At 48.2% G+C, this 22,896-nt stretch overlaps 1 protein-coding gene across 2 annotated transcripts in view; it reads left to right on the top strand.

The window, feature by feature from the left end:
• The first annotated feature begins 1,363 nt into the window (after positions 1–1,363).
• Positions 1,364–22,896, top strand: part of Fstl4 (follistatin like 4) — a 280,522-nt gene continuing 258,989 nt past the window's right edge. For both annotated transcript variants that reach the window (XM_048334239.1, XM_048334238.1), the window contains exons 1-2: positions 1,364–1,377; positions 10,065–10,200. In XM_048334239.1, the coding sequence (XP_048190196.1) occupies positions 10,075–10,200 (126 nt within the window). In that variant the 5' untranslated portion in view covers positions 1,364–1,377; positions 10,065–10,074. The remainder of the gene's footprint in view (positions 1,378–10,064; positions 10,201–22,896) is intronic.

The following is a 22,896-nucleotide window of genomic DNA, read 5'->3' as shown; positions in this document are numbered from 1 at the left end:
CAACCCCCTGTCATCATCCCTCCCCTTCTCATGATATGTATCTAAACTCACCTCCAAAAAGAGCCCCTTAGGGCATGTCTAGAGAGCGCCCAAAGGAATGAACAAGACGCTATTGTGTAAGCCAGAAAGTTATCTGGCATCCACAGAGCTGAGCAGGAGGCAAATCCTCAGAAAGCTCCTGGCTAGCCACAACCTCCCTAGCTGATGCCAACCAAATGAAGGCTACACGTAGAGGGTGTGTGTGTGTGTGTGTGTGTGTGTGTGTGTGTGTGTGTGTGTGTGTGTGTGTTATAAAGAAGTTCCTAGTTTATTTTAGCTTGAAGAACTGATATCAGAAGCCATGGATATTGAACAAAAGATGCAAAAAGTTTGGAAACCCCAGGCTAGGGAACAGCATGCAATAGGAAGGGGACAATGTCTTGCATTAGAGCTAACTATGCGCTCTTTTGATCTCAGCTTCATCCGGCTGAACAAATATCACCTGGCCTTGCACCCAACCCTGCATGCCTAGGGTGTCCTATGAGGGTCCCCGTTTGCTCAGGAGAGAGAAATGAAAACTTAGCCTTTTCACAGGTTGTTGTCTGTCGGTGGGGAGAGGGAGTCCAAACCAAGGACGGCTCCTTTGATGAGCTCCACCGCACAGGGTCGCGGATGGAGACCAGCTTTCACGCCTAGCCTGGAGGGCACAACCTTGGGGGGATGGGGGTGGAGGGGTGGTGGTGAGGGGGAAGCCGGCTTGGGAAGGAGCTTGGGGAAAGGAGGGGCGCGTCGTGTTGTCAGCCGCCCAGCTCGTCGCCAACCAGAGGCGGGAGCGCCCGGCGGCGGGGTGGGGACGGCCCTCCGCACCTCCGGGAGTCCTTCAGGCCCGCGTGCGCACGGGGCCCGGCTCCGCGCACCTGCCCTGCCGCGGGGCGCCGCACGGGTCTGACCCGCGGGCGGGCGGGCGGACGGAGCGGAGCGGAGCGGGCGGGCGGCGCGCACAGGTGGCGGCGATTGGGCAGGCGGGGCCCGGGGTGACGTCACGGGCTCCGGTCCCGGCGGCAGAAATAGGGCAGCCGCGGCGGCAGCGGCGGCGGCGGCGGCGGCACCGGCACCACAGCAGCAGGCAGCGGTGGGCTCAGAGACCCGGACAGCCCGGACAAGCGTCTCCACCGCGCCGGCGACGACCCGCCACAGCCGGAGAGAGAGACCGACAGACAGACTGCCCCGGGGGACGCGGGGCCGGGTCGTCCCCCCCCCCCCCGCGCGCGCCCGCCGCCCCCGCCACGAGGCGCTCCCGCCCGCCCGCCCGCACGAGTCCGGCCACCTGGTCTTCCCCCCCACCCCACCCCACCCCCGACCCCCCTCACACACCCTCCTCGGCCCCGGCCGCAGCAGGTAAGCGGGCACAGGCTCGAGGAGCGAGGCGCGGAGGTGCCCAAAGCCCTCGCCGCCTCCGGACACGGGTCCCGTGGCTCCCGCCCGGCGTCCCGGCGCCCGCAGCTCCGCGTCTCGCTGCAGGGCCCGGCGCGGGCGTCCGGCTCGTCCTCACCGGGCCCGCACCGGGAAGAGCCAAGTTTGCCCAGCCCGGCCGCGGGCACGGGGACCACCGGGGTCGTGTGCGCGGCCGGGCAGCCTGGCGGAGCGAGGACTCACTCAGGAGACCGGCGGCGGCGGGGGCACCGAGGCTCGTGGTCCGGGTCAGCAGGGCCGGGGGTGGGTGGGTGGGGGGGGGGGTTGGGGAACGGTGGACCCATCGGAACGACCCTCTGGGGTGCCGAGCAGACCCCCTCCCCTCCCCCCCGCCCCGGGGCTCGCGCTCGCCTCCGAGGAGAGCCCGCGGGCGCCGTCCTTGAGGGACGCAGCCCCTCGGGTGGGACCGGTGCCCTTGGCTCGGGCGCGGGGCGCGGGGCGGGCGTCCTCTGCACCCCCTTTCCCCGGGCTTGGCGGGACAACTTGCGTTTCCTCGCCGCAGCCGAGAGGCCCGCGGCCGCCCGAGGTCCGCGGCGCTGGAGGCTCCCGGAGTGGAGGGGACGGGGGCGGCGGGGGGGGGGGGGCGGTGCGGTTCGGCGGGAGCTCCGGGCTCCCCCGGCCGCCTGCGGCTCTTGCGAGGGGGCGGGCGGGCGGGCGGGTGTGGGGTGGGTGGGGGGTGCCGGTGTCGCTCCGTGGGGGTGTTTATAGGTTGGGGGTTGATCCTAAGAGAGTGTGAAGTGTGAGTGCTCCGCGCTCCTCCCTCCCAAGTTTCTGGGGACCTCGGGGACGGAGGAGGCGGCCGAGCGCTCCGCCGGGGGCCGCCTGTCGCCCGGAGTTTGGGGGGGGGGGTTCCCCCACGCGGGTTCGCCCGAGTCCCCCCCCCTGCCACCTGAGGACTCAGGCGTCCTACGACTCACGGCGGGGACGGGCGTCCGCGGGAACCCCTAGAGCTCTCACCGCACCCCCCCACCCCGCATCCGATTCGCGTCCGGAGAGGCTCGGCGGCTCTATTGAATCAAGTTCCCGGGTTGTTGTTGCTCCCGGCCGGGGCCACGTCGGGGACCCACCCGAGTTGGCGGGCGGACTTCCCCCCCAACCCCCCCCACCCCCGGGCTCGCTGCGCCCACCCCGGGTCCCGGGGACGGCGCTGCCGCAGCCTCCCTCCCCGTCCCCTCTAGGTGTCGCTTCCGCCGAGCTTTCCAGCCGGTGCAAACCCAGCGCCAAGTAGCTTCGTGGTCTGTTCGCGTAGTAAATGCGGGGGGCAGGCGGGGCGGGGGGGAACCCCCTAAAGTACCAGCACCACCATCCACTTCCTCTGGGCCCGGCAGAAAACAGAATTTCAATAGGAGGTGATAAGGTAACTGCTAGCTATGAAAAAGCGCGCCCCGAATCCCTCCACTATTTAGTGAGTTAGGGGAAAAAGGAGAACTGGGAGACCAGTTCAGACTTTTCTAGAATCCGAAGTTATTTCCTCACCACGAATCGTTGCAGAAGCCTGGGATGGTTTTTGAACAGTGTCTCTGCTAAGCGCAGGGGGTTAGCCCGCGGGCGGGCTCTGGGGCTGCAGGGTGCTGTGGTCGAGGGAGTGAGCACCTGGGAAACAAATGGTCGGAATTTCTGTGCCACCAGAGCCCCAACACCTCTCTGGCAGTAGCTCTAAGTCAGCGCCCCCCCCCCCCAGTGGTTGCCCCGCAGGGCAGGGGGCAGGAGCTCCTCTCAATGCCTCCTGTGAGAGGCATTGCAGTACTCTATGACCATCTCTGCCATCCTCAGCTTACACTGCTTGCTGTTTTTCTCCATTTCTGGGAAAACCACACGGTGCTTTCTCCCAAGACTTGCATGACTAAAGGCAAAGGTCATGCAAAAATTTTAAGAAGTCAGTTTGATGCATTAAAATTAAATTTGTTGTCCCAGTAGGTTTTTTTTTTTTCCTAAAGACTTATGGTCACCCCCAGTTTTTGCTAATTCCCGGAAGGCTCTTTTTCTCCCAGAGAGGGGGTAGGTGGCTTATTTGCCTGGGCATTGGGGGAACTTGGGTCCCCCTGGCCATTCCTTGCAGGTGGGTAAAGGAGGGGGAGACTAGGCTTCCTACTACTACGCTGCTTTTCCTGCTAAGTACTGTAGGACTTTGTAATTTTTTTTAAAGTAACCTCATGTTGTGATCTGTTGTTTGCCTTAACACTATATTCCAGAGACAGGCATCGAACAGTCAGTATGCACAAACCCACCTTCTGCCTGTCTTGTCTTTTTGGGGTATTATTCTGCAAAGTTAGCCTTCTTGTGTTGTTTATGTATGGTCAGTCAGGTGCTTCCTGACTTAATGTTATTAAAGAGGTATTTCAAGAGCCTATCTTTCCTTACATTTTCTGTCTCTTAATGCACCAAACTGCGTATGGAATGTCAAAACAGAATTACATTCAAGTGAATGTGATACTTAAGAGGTATTAACTGACGGTTGGGAGGGTGAGGGTTGATTATTTGGAAGCCGTTGCGTGCACATTAGACTTCATGGTAAATAGGAATGTCATGCACTCATGTATTGTGCATAGAATAATTTCAACATCTAGTTTATCCACTGTTGGAAAATATAGAGCATGATTAATAGAAAATGCAATTTGACTTTATTATGCTTTGCTGCAAAGTCTGATATATTTCCATGCCTATTTTTCTCTGAGTTGATATTTTAGGGACTACCTTAATAAATTTGAAACCCTCCTCTTTCTTCAAAACATACTCATAAATAAAAAATACTAGGATTCTAAGCTTTCCAGCAAAAAAATGACCATAGAGTTTCTGTGCACACACACACACCCACTTTAGAATTGGGCAGGCATTTGGAAGAGCACTGCAGGGCTCTGGTTCTCCAGCTGATTTCTGTTTGTTGATTGTTAACTTGTCACATGCAGCACACTTCAGGTGATTGCTAGAGCAGGTAGGTTTTCAGTTAGAAAGATTCGGAATTCAGATGCTGCAGGCTCACAAATCTTAACTGTTCTCTTTGAGAGGCTGGGTGGTATTGCTTGGTTGTACCAAAGCAGCCTTGTAATTCCTGGTCTTGTTGATTACAGGGAAGCCATTTGTGTGTAGCTAATCTATAATGACTGGTCTGGTGATGTTCCTGTGTTCTGGAAAAGAGGCCTAGAGGGAACTGGTAAACAATGTCCCCAAACTCATAGGGCCAGCATAGTCACTCCTCCCAATAGAGCTGATTTCTAGAGTAGATAAGAATCATGGTAAACCTAAGGCCAGTGTAATGTCAGAAAAGACAGCTTGAGTGGCTGATGTATTGTGGGGGGCGGGGGGGGCACAGATTTTAGAATTTTCAGATTAATACCTGTTGTTTTTTTTCCCCTCCGGTAATGTGTTCTTATGCCTTTTCAACTTTCTTCAAAAAGCAAGTTACAACACTGATTTGTTATACATCTGTAATTTTAAATACAAAAACACCATAGCATGAATAATCAGCTTATCTTAACAATACCAGAAAATGCTAGAGTTTGCACAAGGAGAGGGTGAGTGATCTGGTAGAGCTCCTTCATGACTCACAATAGCAAAATCTATCTAGACAGAGAATGCAAACATAAACTCTACATGAAAATTTGCAGTACTGTAAGAAAGCAGTTGCCCAGGAGATAGGATGCTGAGGTTACAATCTACGTGCTGGGCCACTGACTTGGCCTCATATCTTAGGTGAATTCCTCAGCTTTCTGACTTCTGCTTTACTGTATATACAACAAGCACTTCTCTCGGCCTTGGGAAAAGTTCAGTCTCAGTGCTCTGAGGTACCTCTTTCAAAACAAGATACGTGTGTGTGTGTGTGTGCGTGTGCATGTGTGTGCTTGTACTATGGAATTAAACTCAGGGCGCTGTGTTCTTGCTGGACATTTTTTGCTCACAGCTGCCTCTTGACACATCTGTGATCTGGCATTTTGCCAAATTGCAAAGTCAGAGTCTTGCAGACTTTCTGTCTGTGCTGGCTTCAAATCTCATTCCTCCAGTTCTTAATCTCCTAAGTAGCAAGGATTAGGTACCCAAGCCACCAAGCATCAGGCAACACAAGATGTCTTAACTATTAGGTGATTATACTCCATGAGTTGTTTGGGGCGCGGGGGGAGGGGGGAATTACAGCTCTTTCTATCAGGACCACCCTAAATAGATTGATAACCAATGCTTATGACTTAGCAGAACTGAATAAAATTTATAATCCTAAACAAAAAGCACAAAAAGAGCTCCAGGTTGAAAGAAGAATGTGTGACCTTACAGATGGCACAGTCCCAGCCCTGTAATGGGGAGTTCATGTGTTTTCCTCTCCCTGAAAGCCTGTAGGGCTGTTTACCTTTGAGGAGTAATTAATTTAACAACGCTTCCACTTCCCCAATGCTAGGGGCATCCTTGTTGCTGGGAATTCAGTGTAATTTCTCATGACTTTTTTTTTTTCATACATTTCTTTTTCTTGGCTTGTATATAGAGCAGCAGTAAGGGTAAGGGCTGAGAAGATACCAAGTGGGACCTGCCTTGGGATTGGGTGCAGGAAAGTAACAGTGTGGCCCTACTGTCTTGAATCCAACTTTAGCCTGGATCAAGAGCCATGAAAACTAAAGGAGGATGGTTCTCAGTGGCTTTCAGAGGAAAGATGACACCCAGTCTCAGGCCTCCATCCTGCTCTATATCAATTTACTAAAAAAACACACCACAACAACTGTAAAGATAAGAGCATCACTGAGGGAGAGAGAGAGTGTAAGCATAGATAGGGCTAAGGGCATAGATGGTGGCCCATGTGACATTGAGCTGGGACAATCTCAACGTTGCTACTTGCCATGAGACCATGGCAGAGTGCTTAATCCCTCCGTATCTCTGTCACCTCCAGCACCTGACAAGAGGTGGAGGAGGGATAATCATTACCCTCCCTCATGGACTAGAAAAGTGAAGATTATGACTTACTACCTGTAAAGTATTGAGAATGGTGCCTGACATATAATAATTTCTATGTAGGTGTTAGCCAAATAGGTAGTATCTATTTAGTTGTTAGACAGCTCATCAAAATTGATTTAGAGCCAGTATCAATTCTTTTTTTTTATGAACCAAACTGTCATGAAACTTGAGTTGTAAATTTCGGTGCTGTTGCTGGCGTAGATCTAATGGGTTGTCAATCATCCTAAGTGAAAAAATGACATCTAAGACACATCTATTGTGCAAGTGAAATCAGAGCTGATGGTGGTCAAACCAAGTTAAATTTTACAAGGAAAACTGCTGCCTACGAAGATTTTGGTGGCTGGCTCAGTTCGTGGGTTTTCCTGTCCTTAAGTAAAAGAGAGTGTGTGTGTGTGTGTGTGTGTGTGTGTGTGTGTGTGTGTGTGTGTGTGTTTCAAACTCTGGGCCTGGGCACTGTCCCTTTTTAACTCAAGGCCAGTGCCAAAGAACTTGAGCCATAACTCCATTTCCAGAGGGTTTTTTTTTTCTTTTGCTGGTTAATTGGAGATAAGCGTCTCTCAAACAGGGCTAGCTTCAAATGGCTATCCTTAGGCCTCAGCCTCCTGAGTAGCTAGGCTTATAGGTGTGAACCACTGATGCCCAGCTCTGAAATAAAATCTTAAAGGGGAATCTCAGTGCAAACCAGATAAAACTAGTATGGCTCCAAGAGTAGCATGGCTGAAGTTCCTGGTTTCTGAAAACCATGGACTGGAGGTGAAACTCAATTAACTACAAGGCCCCCTGCTTAAGAAAAAAACAAAAACAAAAACAGGAGAAAAACCAGTCTGTATTCTAGAATTAAGCAATTTAATACTTGCCAAAATTTAAGTGAAAATGAATGGATTTTATCATTTGATATTATCCATTAATAATAAAACACCAGACATAATTGGTCTCAGGTTGCAAGGCAAATTGAAATTGAAATAACTAGATGTTGTGACTTGTGCTTTTTGTAACTGCAGGAGTTGCCATCAGTACATTACTACAGTAAATATTATCTTTGGGCTAGGAGACCTGGAAAAGGAGAAGAGTAGATCTTTAATATGTGTGTTTAACTCCACGAGTTAGTAAGTAGGGAAAGCTCATGAATAAGAAACAATTTCATTTTAGTTCTAGCTTGAATTATTATGACTGGCTCTTTAAAATTGCAAAAATTATGAGGCACTGGTGGTTTGTAATCCTAGCTGCTCAGGAAGCTGAAATTTGAGGATGGTGGTTCAAAGTCAGCCCTGGCAGAAATGTCTGAGACACTCTTTATCTCCAATTAACCACCAAAAAGCCAGAAGTGAAGCTGTGGCTCATGTGATAGAGAGCCAGCCTTGAACAAAAAAGCTCAGGAACAGTGCCCAGGCCCTGAATTGAAGCCCCAGAACTGATACCTCCCTCCCTTACCTCCCCCCTCCCCCCATTGCAAAAATCCAATAGCCACTTTCTGTAGTCTCTGGAATGTAGTTCTGCAATCAGGAAAGGACAGCTTATAGAAAATAGAGAGCTTGCCTATTAATTTTTTAGGAAAACCAGTTGCAATATGAGGAATGTATCTTTATTCTTTTACTCCTGAGTGTGAGTTGTTTTATTTCTTTCCTTCCTCCTCCTCAGCACTGTAAGAATTCGCCCACCCTGGTGAGAGCACTGGATCTGCTCATACCACAGGCCTTAGTCTGGTAGCAGCCCAAGCCACAGTATAATGCAGAACTCTGCTTTGTTCCCAGTGAAGAGCAAATGCTGAGACTGTGACCTTCAGATTCTATCTACTGGCCACCTGGACTGCTTTGCTCTGCCAGATGTCAAAGATAAATGACTGAAGAAATAGATGTAGGAGCAGCAGCCTCTGGACTGTTTTCAAAACAGACACCTCCTCTTAAAAGATAGCCATCCCTTCTAACCTTACCTTTTCATAGGCCAGTGTGTTATGCCCACAGTTTTTACTCTGCTGCCTTCTCCCGGTGGGCATTTTTGTGTCAAGCAGGAGACATAAAGCAAATGCAGAGAGGCAGCTCTATTTGGGTGTGGAAAGCAGCCAAAAATAAAATCCCCAAACCTGGAACGTGCTAGAGTGGATTTAGATTTATTTGAATACCTTGGTTGCAGGACTAGTAACCCAGTGACAGACCCTGCCCTTGTCTAGAACATTGGTCATTGGTTGACTTGGGAAATCAACCAGCAGGGAATGAATCCTTCAAGCTGCATGATTCCATTGTTTGACCCAGCTCAGACCAGGACATGGGAGATGCTAGCCTCCAAGAAGCTCTAAGAGTATTTTCATCTCACTACCACAATCAGGATGTATCAGGGACCACATGTAATTAAGCACTGAATTGTGTGGTGTAGGCAGAAATCAATAACCCCTAAAGTTTCCTAGAGGAAGACTTGAACATACTGCAGGATGAGTTCTGTGTTGCTCTGTCTCAGTGAGAGATGCTGAAAGTATAATTGGAATAGGCTCATAGTGGAAAGCTTTTATTAAAAAAACAACAACAGTTACCTAAGCCAGGTACCAGTGGCTCATGTCTGTAATCACAGCTATTTAACACACTGAGATAGGAGGATAGGAGGATTACAATTTGAAGCCAGCCCAGGCAGAAAAGTTTGTGAGATCCCCTTCTTAAGAGATAGCTGGATGTGGTGGTGTTCATTTGTCACCCAAGCGACAATGGGAGTCCCAAAATAGGTGGCTCATGGTACAGATTTCTAGGTATGTGACTGGGTAGGAAGTAAGATCCTATTTCAAAATATCAGCACAAAAAAGGGCGGGAGGGGTAGCTCAACATGAGAGTGCCTGCCTAGCAAGTGGGAGGCCCGGAATTCAAACCCCAGTAACCACCCTTCCCCCAAAAAAGTACAGGTAACTAGATGCATGGGTTATTGTGTGTCTTTATTCTCTCAGCACAGTGCTGAACGAGTGATTAGTACTTAAACATCTGTCACACCGATCCTTAGTTTTCCATGCATGGCATTTGATTACTTTAAATTGCTTGGATTTTTTTTTCCTTCTAAGATTTTAGACAATGATATTTTCAGGTAAACCTCAGGAAATACCCTAACAGTTACTGAAATTCTGTTATCATGGGCTGTTGGATTCCATTACAAAACCCACTGGTCACCAAACTAAAATATTAGACCTTCCTTAGGATGCCAATTGAAGCTCGCCATCTTGTAAATTTGGGTGATGTAAGCTTCAAACGAGTTGTTGTAGCTTTAACATAATTCTTCATGGGCATTTCTTGACCCTTCGTTGGGTACACTACAGCCCAAGTGCTTTCTCGGGAAAGTGAATCATGGACATGCCCAATGGAGGTCATCTCACCCAGCCATCTCACCCTGGTTTGTCCTTGTAGACACACTCCTGGTGGGTGGTGTTTCCAGTGGGACACTACCTAAGAGCTAGTCTTTGCCGAGTTCTTCCCAACACCACCTCCTTCAATTCTCACAGTGACCTTCTGTGAGAGGCACATAATATTATCCCCCACTTTGGAGATGAGTAAAGTAAGGCTCTCGGAAGTAACAAAGTAGAGCAGCAGCAGGGTTGGTGCTGAGATTTGAACTTGATTTCCTTTGATTCGGCAATGCAGGCATGAACTCATGGACTCTCTGTGTACCTTGCAATGCTTTGTGCTGAGCGTTTCTCGTTTTCTTGACAGACTCGACAAAATGCACCCAGGAAGCCTTTGGCTGCATCTCACGCTGCTTGGGGCCTCCCTGCTAGCTGTGCTGGGATGGATGGACCCAGGAACCAGCCGCGGCCTGAATGTGGTTGTGGGAGAGTCTCAGGCACAGGTACGATCAAATAACCACTGACAGGACCCTTCAGATAGATTGCTTTTCAATGATACAGTATTTGGTTTCTCTTCTACCTTTAATTTAGATCAATCAGATGACCAGGTGAATTAAATTTACACTACCTTTTGTGGGGGGACAGAGGAAGCAATGTGTATTGCTACGGACAGGAGACCGTCTGGAGTGATCGTTCCTAATGCATTCCAAAACCAAGCTTTACTTGGTTAGCCTTCCATGCAGACCTTCAAGAGAAGAGTCTTTCTGTCCGCTTAATAAAACTCTGAAAAATCACAAATGTTGGTAGGATACACCATGTGAACTCAATGAGAAAAGACATCTTAAAGGAAGTGAACCCCCTTTTTCAGGTATATAGATAAAAAGAACCAGGCAGAGGAAGAACTGGCAAGCAGAGGTCCTAAGGGAGACTGCTTTAATGAACAGATAAGAATGATTAATGGCATGTTAGGTATATATAAATGCTTCTAAAGGGCTTGAAAAACTTGTTCTCCACTGTCTCCCTGGAGGGTCTGGATGTACTGCTAATTGCTTCGTGAACCTGGTCTTAAGTAGCATATGGAAGAAGATTCATAAACTCCACCCTAGCCCTGCTCCAGGTAGCAGGCCCCATGAATTTGGGGTTCATGGGAGATAAAAATTATTTTGCAGAAAACGCTCTGTGTAAGTTGATCCGTATGCAATGGCTATGCCCTTTCATTGAAACCACCCGGGGTTTTCTCTCTGCTGTGATGAGAAGGGATTCTTATCAGAGACTTTCCAGGCATCCTTCCTCCCATTGTCTTTAACCTGATGCCTGCCCAACTCCTTTCTCTTCTACCTGTGTCCTGTCCTGTGGAATGAGAAATAAAAATTACCCGAAAAAGTCAACATTTCCCAGAGAGTGTATAATGATACACAGTGTATAGAAGGATTAATGCGTTATTTGATCAAACGACATGAGTTCCCTTTCATTATTTCTTAATTGTCATGCAATCCCAAACCTGTAAGGCTTACTCTTCAGGGAGCTTCAGAAGTAATTTAATACACACTTTTCCTGCTAAAAGTTAGTGTGGCATGCATTCTTTTGTCTCGAGCAGATGATTAAATAGAAACACTATCTCTCCTGTCTAAATCCATGAAGGACGCACCTTAACGTTGCTTTGAAAAAGAGTAGTGGAGGAAGACCTGCTGGTGAGAGCAGTATTTCCCCTGTGGGAAGTGCCTAATCTTTATACTCCTGTCCAGACAAAGAGAAAACGATCACTTTAAGTCCTACAGATGGTTGAATATTTAACAGCAAAGCAAACAGGCAAACCTACAGCTCCTGCTTAGTTTTCTTAATATTGGGGTTCATTGGTCCACTGTGGTCAATCACGTACATCAATTAAGAACTAGTCAATTAAGGTGAGATTTAACTGGAGGTAAATGGAAGGTAAGTTAATTTCACCGGGGGCCTCCTTATCTGAGCTGTTAACACCTCAACACTTCGTGTACTAACAAGATGGAGCAGCAGACACTGCTCAGGGAAGGAAGAGAAAGATGGGAAGGAAGGAAAGAAGGAAGCAAGCTTGTTCTTTAGTTTGAGTTGTTTTGTCCCCCCCTCCCCCACCTCCTTCCAGCTGTTGTCTCCCTCGCCCAAGAATACAGCTGCTCCTAAAGAGGAAGGGATGTCTCCTGAAAGGCTCCCCCATTGCTCATACTTCTTGACTACAGCTTTGCTTATTTATTATGAGATGATAACAGTGTGAATAGGCCTAGTGCACAGGGATACTGGGGGATGGTCTCAGTAAATGTTTACCTACAGACTTCAGGACATTTACTTTAATGAAAGTGTTTGCTGACCTTCTGGTAACAGAATTTCCTACTGTTGCTCTCAGTGGGTGGGCAGAGCCCACACAGCCCTTTTGATTTAGCAGCTAGCTGAGACCACTAGGGTGGCAGCTTGTGTGAGGCAACACCTGCTTAGTGTTGCGTCTCAGGGCAGTCAGTGCCTGTCAGTGTTGCATCTCCACTGCCAGTACTGCCGAAGCCTCCTCGGATTTACGTCTCAGGAATGTGATGAGTGAAGTTTAGGATACTGGAGAACGAATGTGGAGAATTTTACTCAGAAGAGATGTATCTAGCTCTCAAAGGCCAGTGCCATTGCTGCTCTATCTGTCCATGGTGTGTTCTTTCTGCCGGGCATCTATCGTCTCTTCTTTAAGTGGGTCTCTGTCCATGCCTCTTTCTCTCTCCAAGTGGCTCTGCGTCTAGGGGTTCTTACACCCTGGGCTGTGCTTGGATTACTTCTAATAACAATTAGGTTTTTGACGATAACATTTTATTCGTCCAGTCCAACCATTCATGATTGGTTGTTAATTCCTAATTAAATTGAAAACCCTCTCCCCCAGGGTCATGGGAAAGTTAATGGAAACTAAAGGGGGCAAAAAGGGGGTAGAGGCAAGATGTTCAGAAATATCGTTTGCATCTATTTTTGGCTTGCTAAACCAGGATGCTGTCCCAGGGGGCCTGGTTCCTACCTAATTTACTCTTTAAACTGGTCATTCTATGCACCGTCCCATATCCACATTCTTATTGCCTGACATGGCACCCCTTCTTCTCACATCCAAATCTACCCCTTCTCCAATGTAACTTCTTACTCGTCAGGGCCTTCTCTGACTGCTATCCATCCCATTTGAGATCTTTTAACTCTTGAGCCTTATTATCTTTTTCTTTTCATATTTTTAACATAATGGTCCAAGTCTATATTGACCTTCATCTTCCTCTACCATACTTTTATGAGCAAGACGGAGGCCTAAGTAGTTCTTAAATACAGTCAATACTTAATGCCGCAGCCAGTACCCAGAATTGGTCATAAGATAACTTGGTGCTTTCAAAATTCAGACTAGATGGACAAGGGGTGGGTGGCTGCTTCCTGTGCAGTAAGTCTGTCTGTATGGGGATGTGCCCTTGTCTCCTGCAAGCTGCTTATGACTTATATACTGTTATTGATATCCAAAATAGTCTCTGAGGATAATAGTTTCTAGGTAATTTCTCCTTTGAGCTGTAGCTATTAACATATCTGTAACTCACTATCCAAACCATAGTGAAGTCTTGTAACAGTTTCCTCAGACTTCCAAGAAGAATCAAGACCAACAGAATTTTTGGAGACTTTAAATGAAAAAGAAAAAAATAAACCACTTTTTCAGAAACTAAATATTAAAATGTTTCCATGTATGTTTTCTTCTTGATAATAGTGCTGCCCAGAATATTCATTTAGGTTCCTAAAGTACTTAGAAAGCACGAGTAAGGTTTGATTATCTTTAAAGTTATTATACCAATTACTTAATGTCCTAAGGGTAAGCTAGGATTAAATGATCAGTGTGCGTATATTTGCATAATTTTAAAGCAGTTAACAGCAAGTGAATTTTATTAAATTATTGTTTTATGTACAAAGAGTACATCTGAATTAGCTTCAAGAAGTTTGCACTGTACAGATGTAGATAAAAGGGAATGGAGATGGGTGGAGTGCCTCTTTAATGAAGAGCTGAGTAGCAGAAGATGACCCAGAATGCTAATGCATTCTGAGGTACAATTTTTTTTTTTTTTTTGGCCAGTCCTGGGCCTTGGACTCAGGGCCTGAGCACTGTCCCTGTCTTCTTCCCGCTCAAGGCTAGCACTCTGCCACCTGAGCCACAGCGCCCCTTCTGGCCGTTTTCCATATATGTGGTGCTGGGGAATCGAACCGAGAGCTTCATGTGTAGGAGGCAAGCGCTCTTGCCACTAGGCCATATTCCCAGCCCCTCTGAGGTACAATTTATTGCAAGTTTTATTTTTCTCCTTTCCTCTATACTCTGGCTAAAATAAATGTAGATTTTTTTTTCCATAACCGAAAAATCTGAAATCCTACATGAAGTGCCTGTCACATCAACATGACATCCGTGGAACCTTCCATGCCTGACCTCATGTGATGGGCTGTAGTCAGAGCACAGGTGCACTAAAACTATGCTATCAAATTGTTACAGGCTTCGTGTATATGAAACAAGTGAATTTCAAGTTTATACTCAAGACCTGTCCCTCGGATATCTCATTATACATACACAAATATTCCCAGCTCTGGAACATTTCTAGTCCCCATCGTTTTTCAACTATTAGTAAAGTCAATATTGGTAGAATTTAGGGGAACCTAAATCAGAAATGCACAAGTGAGGTAGGAGCCCCCAGAGAGACCCATCTGGCTATCAGGAGGTGGACATTTGTGGGAGGCCCCTATGGGTCTTGAGTTCTGGGATCCACTGGCAGTGTCTGACCCAGTGTGACTGAATCTACAACTGGACATTGGCCTAGTCTCAGGCTTATACATTCTTTATATATTTAAACTTTTTCTAAGTGAGTCCAACTATGGTGCCTTGTCTAAGTAAATGTAGTTGCTGAGATTGCTCACCATTTAGTCCTGAGAGCTTACAGACCACACCCAAAAGGTCAGCCTAAGAAAGCACTGATCTTACTCTGGCTGCTCAGCTCTGGTCTTTCTTTTTTTCTTTTAAACCCCAGATCCGTCTGGCAGATACACCTGCTCTACCTGCCTAGCCAGCTTCATATTGCACAACATACTCTCAATCTTCTTCCTGCCTCAGTTGGACTCAGGAGTACTTGGACTGCTGAGACCAGACATTCATTTGTTCTAAATCATTTCATTGTAATTACATATCTTACTGGCATCCAGGCGGTGCTCCCCCTCTCTCCAGGAAAGTCCTTCCTGGAATTCCTGGGAAGAGCACTGATCATCTGTGGGGGAGGAGCCCTAGCACTGGATGTCTCTACTCACTCTCATCCTGTTTGTGGGCAGGAAGGAGATCAAGCTCCTCATCTCTGTGAACATATACAGTCCCGGCTGAGGGCTCACCATGTTCTGCCTGCCTGCCTGCCTGCCTTGGTCTTTGTTTTGTAGTGTGTCAACAGTTAATTCCTAAGCACTCCCTGTTGTAGATTACCAGATTTAGGCTGACTTTCACAGAAACTGAGATTCTGGCAAGATCTCGGAGGGCCAGGCAGGTGGCAGATGACTGAATGCATCCCTTCCACGTGGATCTTCTTTGCTTCCACTGCTGGTGTGGTACTCAGGGAGGACACTGGTACCCTCTGAGTTCCCAGCCCATGGCCATAGCTCTCTGCTGCTTATTCTTTGGTAGGGCATGTGAATGTTGGTTTCTCAGGTAAAATGGCGGAGGGTACAGCCTTACTACCTGCAGGCATATGAGTGCATCCACATTTTCAGGGTGAAGGATAACAGACAGCTATCTCTTTGGTGTTCCTGTTGCACGGTTAGGTGGATCATGCTGTGCCCCATGCTCCTGGAGCTGTAACATGATTGTCAGTGGCCTTGGACAAGGTGGCCCCATGTCTTGTTCCCTGTGCCACCACACTTGGATTCAGCTCCCACAGCCTGTCTCTGTGCTATGCGGGGACCACCACAGCCGGGCTGGTGCTCTGTTAAGGGGTCTTGAACAGAGGACATCGCTGTCTTGTGTTATTTGTGTGGAATATTGCTCCTCTGTGGCCACTCATTCTTGGTAAGGCTGTTGTCTCTGCACTTAGCAGACTGAATGACCCTTTACTATTTTTGATATCATCATTGACAGAGTTTTAATTGGCCCGAAAAGTTCTGTGACCCAGGAAAATGAGCATTTATGAGTTCACAAGAAACCATTATTTTTCTTCCTCTTAATTTACTCATCTATTTATGCTTCTGCTGCTAAATAATCTATGCTCCTCTAGGAAACTAAGCCCATCCCCCATAAGGAGGACAGCAGGCCACACGTTGCAAATGGGGCTGCAAGTTCCATTTCCTGGGGAGTTGGCAGCCACCGGGTCTGCCAGGCCCCAGCCATCCACTTGATTTATCCTCAGTGACTTTTGGGTTATCGCTCCTGCCTTCCACTCAGAGAGAAGGCAATGTCAAGTTGGTATCAGGCAAACTCTAATAGGCCCCCAGGAGTGGGTCCTGCCAACTCAGAGCCATTGCCCTCTGCCTCTGCTGCTCTGGTCCCTGTGATGAAGACCTGGGCCTTGTCCTGTCACCAAACACCTGGGAAGAAAAAGGCACTGGCTCCAGAAACCCAACGATATAGGATGTGGGCCTTGTCCCCTGAGCAGGACTCTCCTGCGGGTAACCAGGTGCCCGAGGCATTTGAGTCAGGAAGGCATGGAGGACCAGCAATTCAATTCACCTCTTCACTCCTTGCTGACTGGGGGCGGGGGGGGGGGGAGGGATATGCCTGTAGTTCCAGTACCTGGGAAGCTAAGGCAGGAGGATAGAGAGGCTAACCTGGGTTACATAGTGAGACCCCATGTCAAAAAGCCCCCCAAAATAAAATATTTCACTGCAGTAGAATGATGTCCATTGACTGCCCAGAGGGGCAGGAAAAGCCTATGTGGATGGCAGATTGGTATTGCGCAGGAGCGAGCTATCCTAGAGAAGAGGTTATAAGTCAGCTGCCCAATTGGTGCTACCAGTCACCAGACATGGAACCCTTGGGTTTTCTTCTTCCTCCATGTTCCCAGAAGGCCTTGCATCCAAAAGAAGCCCTTCTAGAGGACTTGGCCACAAGTGCCACTGCTTGCTTTTTAGACTTCATATTATGGGGGGGGGAGGGGTATGTGTCTGGAGAGAGAGAGAAAGAGAGAGAGAGAGAGAGAGAATTACAAGTTGAGAAGGGAAGCCATGCTCTTTCTCTCCTTTCCAGAGAACCATTGAGGTCACCTTGGAGCCTGTTACCTGGCCTATTGAGCTCTTGTCATCCAACCCAGTCCCTCAGTCCCTGTGAGGAAAAAATGTCCTACATCCCAGGGGACTGGCACCAACACAACCACTCAGAAAAGATGTGGTTCTCCTGGGCATGGTCTCCTGCTTTTCTACAACTCACCTCTTCCCCCTCCAGCCCAGAGTCCTCCATGTTTCTATGGCTTGCTTGGCTGCTTCTGCCACAGGCTCCTGATGTGGCAGCATTCCAGGGGTCACTTTTCCTCCTCATCTCCTAATCCAACCCTGCTACCCTCACCCGGATGCTTCACATCCCTGCTTTCGCTTCCAGGTTGGTTGTTGTGTCCTTGGCCCCTAGTTGGCTTTCCCAAACACTAGGCCAAGTCACATCTTCATGGCTGCCTGTGTTGCTCCCCAAGAAGCTTTCATTGCTGCTTATCCCCAGGGACACGCTCATGTCAGGGGTCCTTAAAGCTCAGATCTGTTTCTTCCCTTGTTGGCTGTATGCTGAGGGTCATTTGCCCATCCTGACCTTCAGGTTAGCCATGATTACACTGCAGACCATAACCGCCCTATTTACAGCCTGTCACAAGGACTAACAACTACTCTATGGTGGTGCTTGGCAGAGTGGTTAGTATTCTGAACATGATAGTTCATGTTCTCCTCTCAGAACTCTGCTAAGCACCCATCAAGAATACTTGTGTACCCCTCTGGCACCTAGGCCTGGTGTGCCAATCTTTCCTGGTCAGGCACAGAGTGGCAGAGCAGCTCTGGAGAGGAAGGATCCTCCTTCCAATGGAATGGGAAGAGGCCTGGGTCAGCACCCCTCTAGTTCCAGTGTCCTGTCCCACAGTGGGATGTTTAGATACTTGTCTGGTGAGTGAGCAAGTCAGTTCTTCTTGTACACACTCTGGTACCACATGGGTGCCTTGAGTTTCTAGGCATCCTTACAGAAGAAATCCCCGTTGGCTTCCTCTTCTAGCAGTATCCTCACCATAGTTTCCAATCTTGCCAGAATCCTGAATCATAGCAGCCAAGAGAGTCCTGAGGGGCAGTTGTGTGGGAATTGGATGGAATCACTGACTTGGCTACTGTTCTTGTCCTGGAATGGTCTCTGGAGCCTGCCCAAGGGACTCCGGTGGTCCCTTTTGCATCACTGTGCCAGGTACACCAGACCCTCACCAAAAGCATAAACCAAGCGAGTGGAGCATGATGCCAGACAAATATGGGGTCATCTCTTGGTGCCTAGAATTTTCAAGGTCCTGAATTCTGAGAGGAGGATACCAACCGGCTTTTCAAAGAGTAAGGAAAGTTAAAAATGGCAAGAACAGAGCTTACCTTTTGATATGCCATTTAATAAGAACTCCAGTGACTTTTTTTTTGAGATGAAGCTCAGGCTGGTCTCAAACTTATGATCTTCCTGTCTATCTCGGCCCCCCCACCCCACCCCAAGTCCTGAGATTACAGGCATGTACCATCATGCTTGGCCTGCCTTTTCTTGATGCTAAAACAGTCTAATTAAGAGCTTGTTTGTGCTCTGCTGCTGCTCATAGCTTATTTCTTTATTACTGTTTCTAGCCTTGAATTTAAAACATGCTTGAAAATTCTGCAGAACAAGACTTTAGGTTCTGCTTTAGTGTTTGGTGCATCCATGCTACTCAGGAAGGCCTGGAGGTAACAGCAGAGGACTGACTGAGTGGACACTCGTGAGTGCAGTGCTTCCAGAACATGCCCGTGCTTGGTCCTCTTCTTCCTCTGCTCTCTTGTGTTTGGTGGCCTCATGTGCTGCTGTTTCCACATTAGCTTGTGGCCACGAAGAAGGTGGTGCTTCCTTGCCTTGTGCTTGGCTTGTTGGTGGGGGATTATGTCTTTGCAATTCCAGGTCTAACTTCCACTTGACTCTTCCACCCATCTAGGTGAGTCTCTGAGCCTGGGAAGCACTGGCCGACTGAAGACGCTAGTATCTTAAATCCCTGTCATCAATAGGTCTCCCTTGAGCGCACAGCCGTGTGCTCAGCCCTGTACCAAGTTTAGCCACGCGGTTAAAGAGAAATGGGGTTTGTGATGCCATCTGAGAGCCTGAGGATAACTGGGTGGTAGGGGGCTCCAGAAAGGGGGTCATTGACTGAGCAGAATGGATCTAAGTGAGCAGAAGGAATTAAGCAACTGTGTTAATGATCTTTTCTAACAAAGAAAAGATATAATGATTGAATTAAGTACTCAACGTTAGCCTAAAGAAAATCGGATATATTTATGAGACAATAAAGGAAGAAGTAACCCATCTGTGCCATCCCCAGCCCTGCTCCCGGGGACAGGGGCACTGGTCCTCCCAGCCCAGTACCCCAGCTTTACCAGGGCCTACAGCCCTCTGCACCCTCTGCTCTGGGGTGGTCCCACCTGGCATGGCCGTGTCCTTGGTGGCTCAGTGACTTCGTAAGTCTACTCAGGACGTGAGCTGGCCATGGGAGGGAGTGGCTGTTCATTAATGCTTGGACTAATGCTGTTGTAGCCCTTTGCCCTAAACTACCACAGCGAGGTCAAATCCCTTTCTGTAGAATTCTACTCTGGGCCAAGTATCTATCTTAATCCAATTGGCTATAACTAGCTGTTCTGTGAATTTCAGGAATGAAAATACTTAGAAGGCCATGCAGACTAGGACAGAATTATCTGCGATTCATTATACATTCTAGATGGAAATGAGTATAAAATTTAAGCTCTTTCAAATGACTGCTCTTTTATAAGTATAGTCATAAATTACATTGTATGTGTGTGTGTGTGTGTGTGTGTGTGTGTGTGTGTATACACCAAGGCTTAAACTCCAGGCTTTGTACTCTCTTGGCTTTCTTGTTCATGGCTGACACTCTACCGCTTGAGCCATGCCTCCAGTTCAGTATTTTGCTAGTTAATTAGAGATGGAGTTTTGTGGACTTTTCTTCCCTGGCTGGCTTTAAACTTCCATGCTCAGATCTCACCTTCCTAAATAAACAAGTATTACTGATGTGAGCTACTGGTGCCTAGATTTTATGGATTATATGGGAAGTTCTTGTCCATGGACTCACCTAGAAGTTATTAAAGAAAAAAAAAAGGACCAAGAGCTTTAATAACACACCTGTGTAATCAAGTATGATGAGCTGCTAAGACAGTACAGAGCAAGTTCAGCTATTAGTATTCTCCTCAAACCATCATCAGAGTGTAAAGCAGAGATGCTGGTGGGGGTGGGGTTGCAAAGGACATTCTTGGAGGTTGAAGGCTTTGCAGAGGATGGACGAAGTCTTCCATCATGTTTTCATTTATTTGTTGCCAATCCTGGGGCTTGAACTCAGGGCCTAGACACTGTTTCTAAGATTTTTTTGCTTCAGGCTGGTGCTCTACCACCTGAGCCACAGTTCCAATTTTGGCTTTTGGTACTTAATTAGAGATAAGAACCTCATAGAGTTTCCTGCCCTGGCTAGCTTTGAACTGGGATCCTCAGATCTCAGTTTCCTGAGTAGCCAGGATTATAGGCGTGAACCACTAGCACCAGGCTCATCCTGTGTTTGTTTAAGGAGGAAGAATCCTCTAAGTACTGGTGTGGGGGTCTTTAGGGCTATCCCTGCTTGGAGGGGGGAAGAAGGGATTGGCTAGGGTAGGTATCTGACCCATTTACTAATCCATCAGTGCTTGGTGGCCAAGCACAGAAGCCTCTGCTAAGATCCTTGTGTATAAAGAAGGGATCCTCCCAGAACTTAAGCCTGAGTGTCCTCAGGGCAGCCTGTCTCTCATAACATTTTGGAGCTGCACAGCTTTCCTCTCCGTTTTTCTCTCCTCTGCTTGTTCTTCCAGAAGACTGGCCTTTGCACAAAGCCACGAAGCCCATCCTGCTGAGCCAATGTGTCATGTTAACCCATGGCCTTGGCCCTGGTCACACAAGAACTCTCAACTCTGGGCTCTGCTCTGTCGCACCAGAGGTCTAGTCCTATCTGTGCATTCAGATCAGAAATGTGTTGGCTCGGCCTTGGGTAGCATTGGCCATGGTCCAGATGCTATGGCCAGCATACAAATGCTGCCCTGCGAGGTGGTGTTCAGGAGCCCTAATGAAAGTGTGGGTGTTAGGTGTGTGGTAGGGTGTCCCTGGTGAAGGATGGGAGAGATTACTGTGGGCGGAGGTCAGGTGGAGAGGCCAAGGAGCCAGCCTCAGCCTCTGAGAAAGCATTTGAAGAAGTGTGAGCTGAGCTCTTACACGGATAGGCATTTCACAGAGTTCAGCTCGACAGTTTTGCTAACCACCACTGATATGGCACTCCTCCTGGCACCCATGTTCTTGGTTCCAGGACCTGCGCTACAGCTTGAATGAATGTGTCCCGCAAGAAGCACACGTTGGCAGCTTTAATCCAACGTAACCATGTTGAGAAGTGGGGCCTAATGGGAGATTGTTTGATCATGAGGGCTCCACTCTGATGACTGGATCAATCCTGGCTATAAAGGGGCTGGAAGTCAGCCCAAGGAAGAAAATACTTTAAGAATCCATCTCTGTAATAACCAGCAAAAAAGGTGGACTGGCGTATGGCTCAAGTAGTAGAGCACCAGTTGAGCAAGCACAAGGTCCTGAGTTCAAACCATAGCTACAACAACAAAAGGAGGTGGGGCTGGGGTGGGGCTCCGTGGTGGAGGGCTTGCTTCCATGCATGATGCACCCTGGGTTTAATCTCTAGCCCTGAAAGAAAGGGCAGCTTGGGGCTGTGAGTTTGATCTGTAGCTCTCTCACACCCCAACCTTACCCTTCCACCATGAGAGAATATAGTAAGAAGGCCTTCGCCAGATATTGTCCCCTCAGTCTTAAGACTTCTCAGCTCATAGAACTGTGAGCCAAGACACTTCTGACCATTTTAAGATGCCAGTCTCAAGTGTTCACTGCTGTAATAGCACAAACGGACTGATGCCAGCTTATATTCAAACCCTGTCCCTCATGTTGGTATAACAAGGAGCAAGCTTTGGGGTTTGGGTATGGCCCTGTGACCCCCAAGTCACATGTCCTAGGGTTGTGTGGCTTTGACAGAAGACCACACCAGAGGAGCATCATGACTTCATCACATGCATCCTAGCCCACCACCCTGTACAAATAGTCTCTGAGTCGAACTGGTGTGAGGTGATTGGGCCTGCCATTAAGGAGGACATGACACGGTAGAAATTCCCCCAGCAATCAGTCTCAGCTCTGCTTGCAGTGAGGGGTATGTGGAACGTGGGTGGGGGCCAGCATTACCTAAGATGCACAGTGCCCCACCGTGTTAGCTCTGAAAGATCCCCACTCCTCTTGCCATATTACCGAAGCAGCTGCTTTGGAGTGAAGGGTTGATTTAGACTGTTGGGGCCAGAGTCCTATGTCCTTTGTCCTAAGCATGAGGTCTCTGGAGGTTGGGTGACTGGCTGGCTGACTGTAAACTAGCCTATAACCTGAGTTCATTCTGCATCTTCCCTCATTCTGTCCTCAAAGCTCTATCCTCAAATGCAGACACCAAGGCCCTCAGAGTTTGCTACCTAAGGCCCAGAGAGAGGATAGGGAGAAAGATGCTGATCTTCCTGGGATTCTCAGATGGGTCATGTCTGCAGTCAATATCAACCCAGCTGTGCTGACCACTGGAGCTTGTCTTTCTTTTGACTTTGTTATAAAGGAAAATTCAGGGTGTGTGTTGGGGTGTGTGTGTGGGGGGGAGTCTTAATGCCTTAATGCCTTTTAAATTAAACATAACTCATTTAATTTAAACTCCTTAAGTTCCATTTTCAATGTGTTAGGGGGGCACAATGGAAATGCCTTCTATTCAAAGCATGCAGGGCATTTATTTCCCTGTGCAAAGCAGATGTCTGTGGGAGCCCACACCAATTATTTATTCAGACAACAATCAAGACTCAACCAAATCCTGAGGATAAGGCATGGACCGCAGAGGCTCATGGGGGTGGGTAGAAGCCACAGCTCCCCAGGG

The sequence above is a fragment of the Perognathus longimembris genome, chromosome 25 (assembly GCF_023159225.1).
Source record: "Perognathus longimembris pacificus isolate PPM17 chromosome 25, ASM2315922v1, whole genome shotgun sequence".
NCBI classification, from domain to species: Eukaryota; Metazoa; Chordata; class Mammalia; order Rodentia; family Heteromyidae; genus Perognathus; species Perognathus longimembris.
Note: the sequence above shows the minus strand (reverse complement) of the source record. Positions and strands in the feature narration are given on the sequence as shown.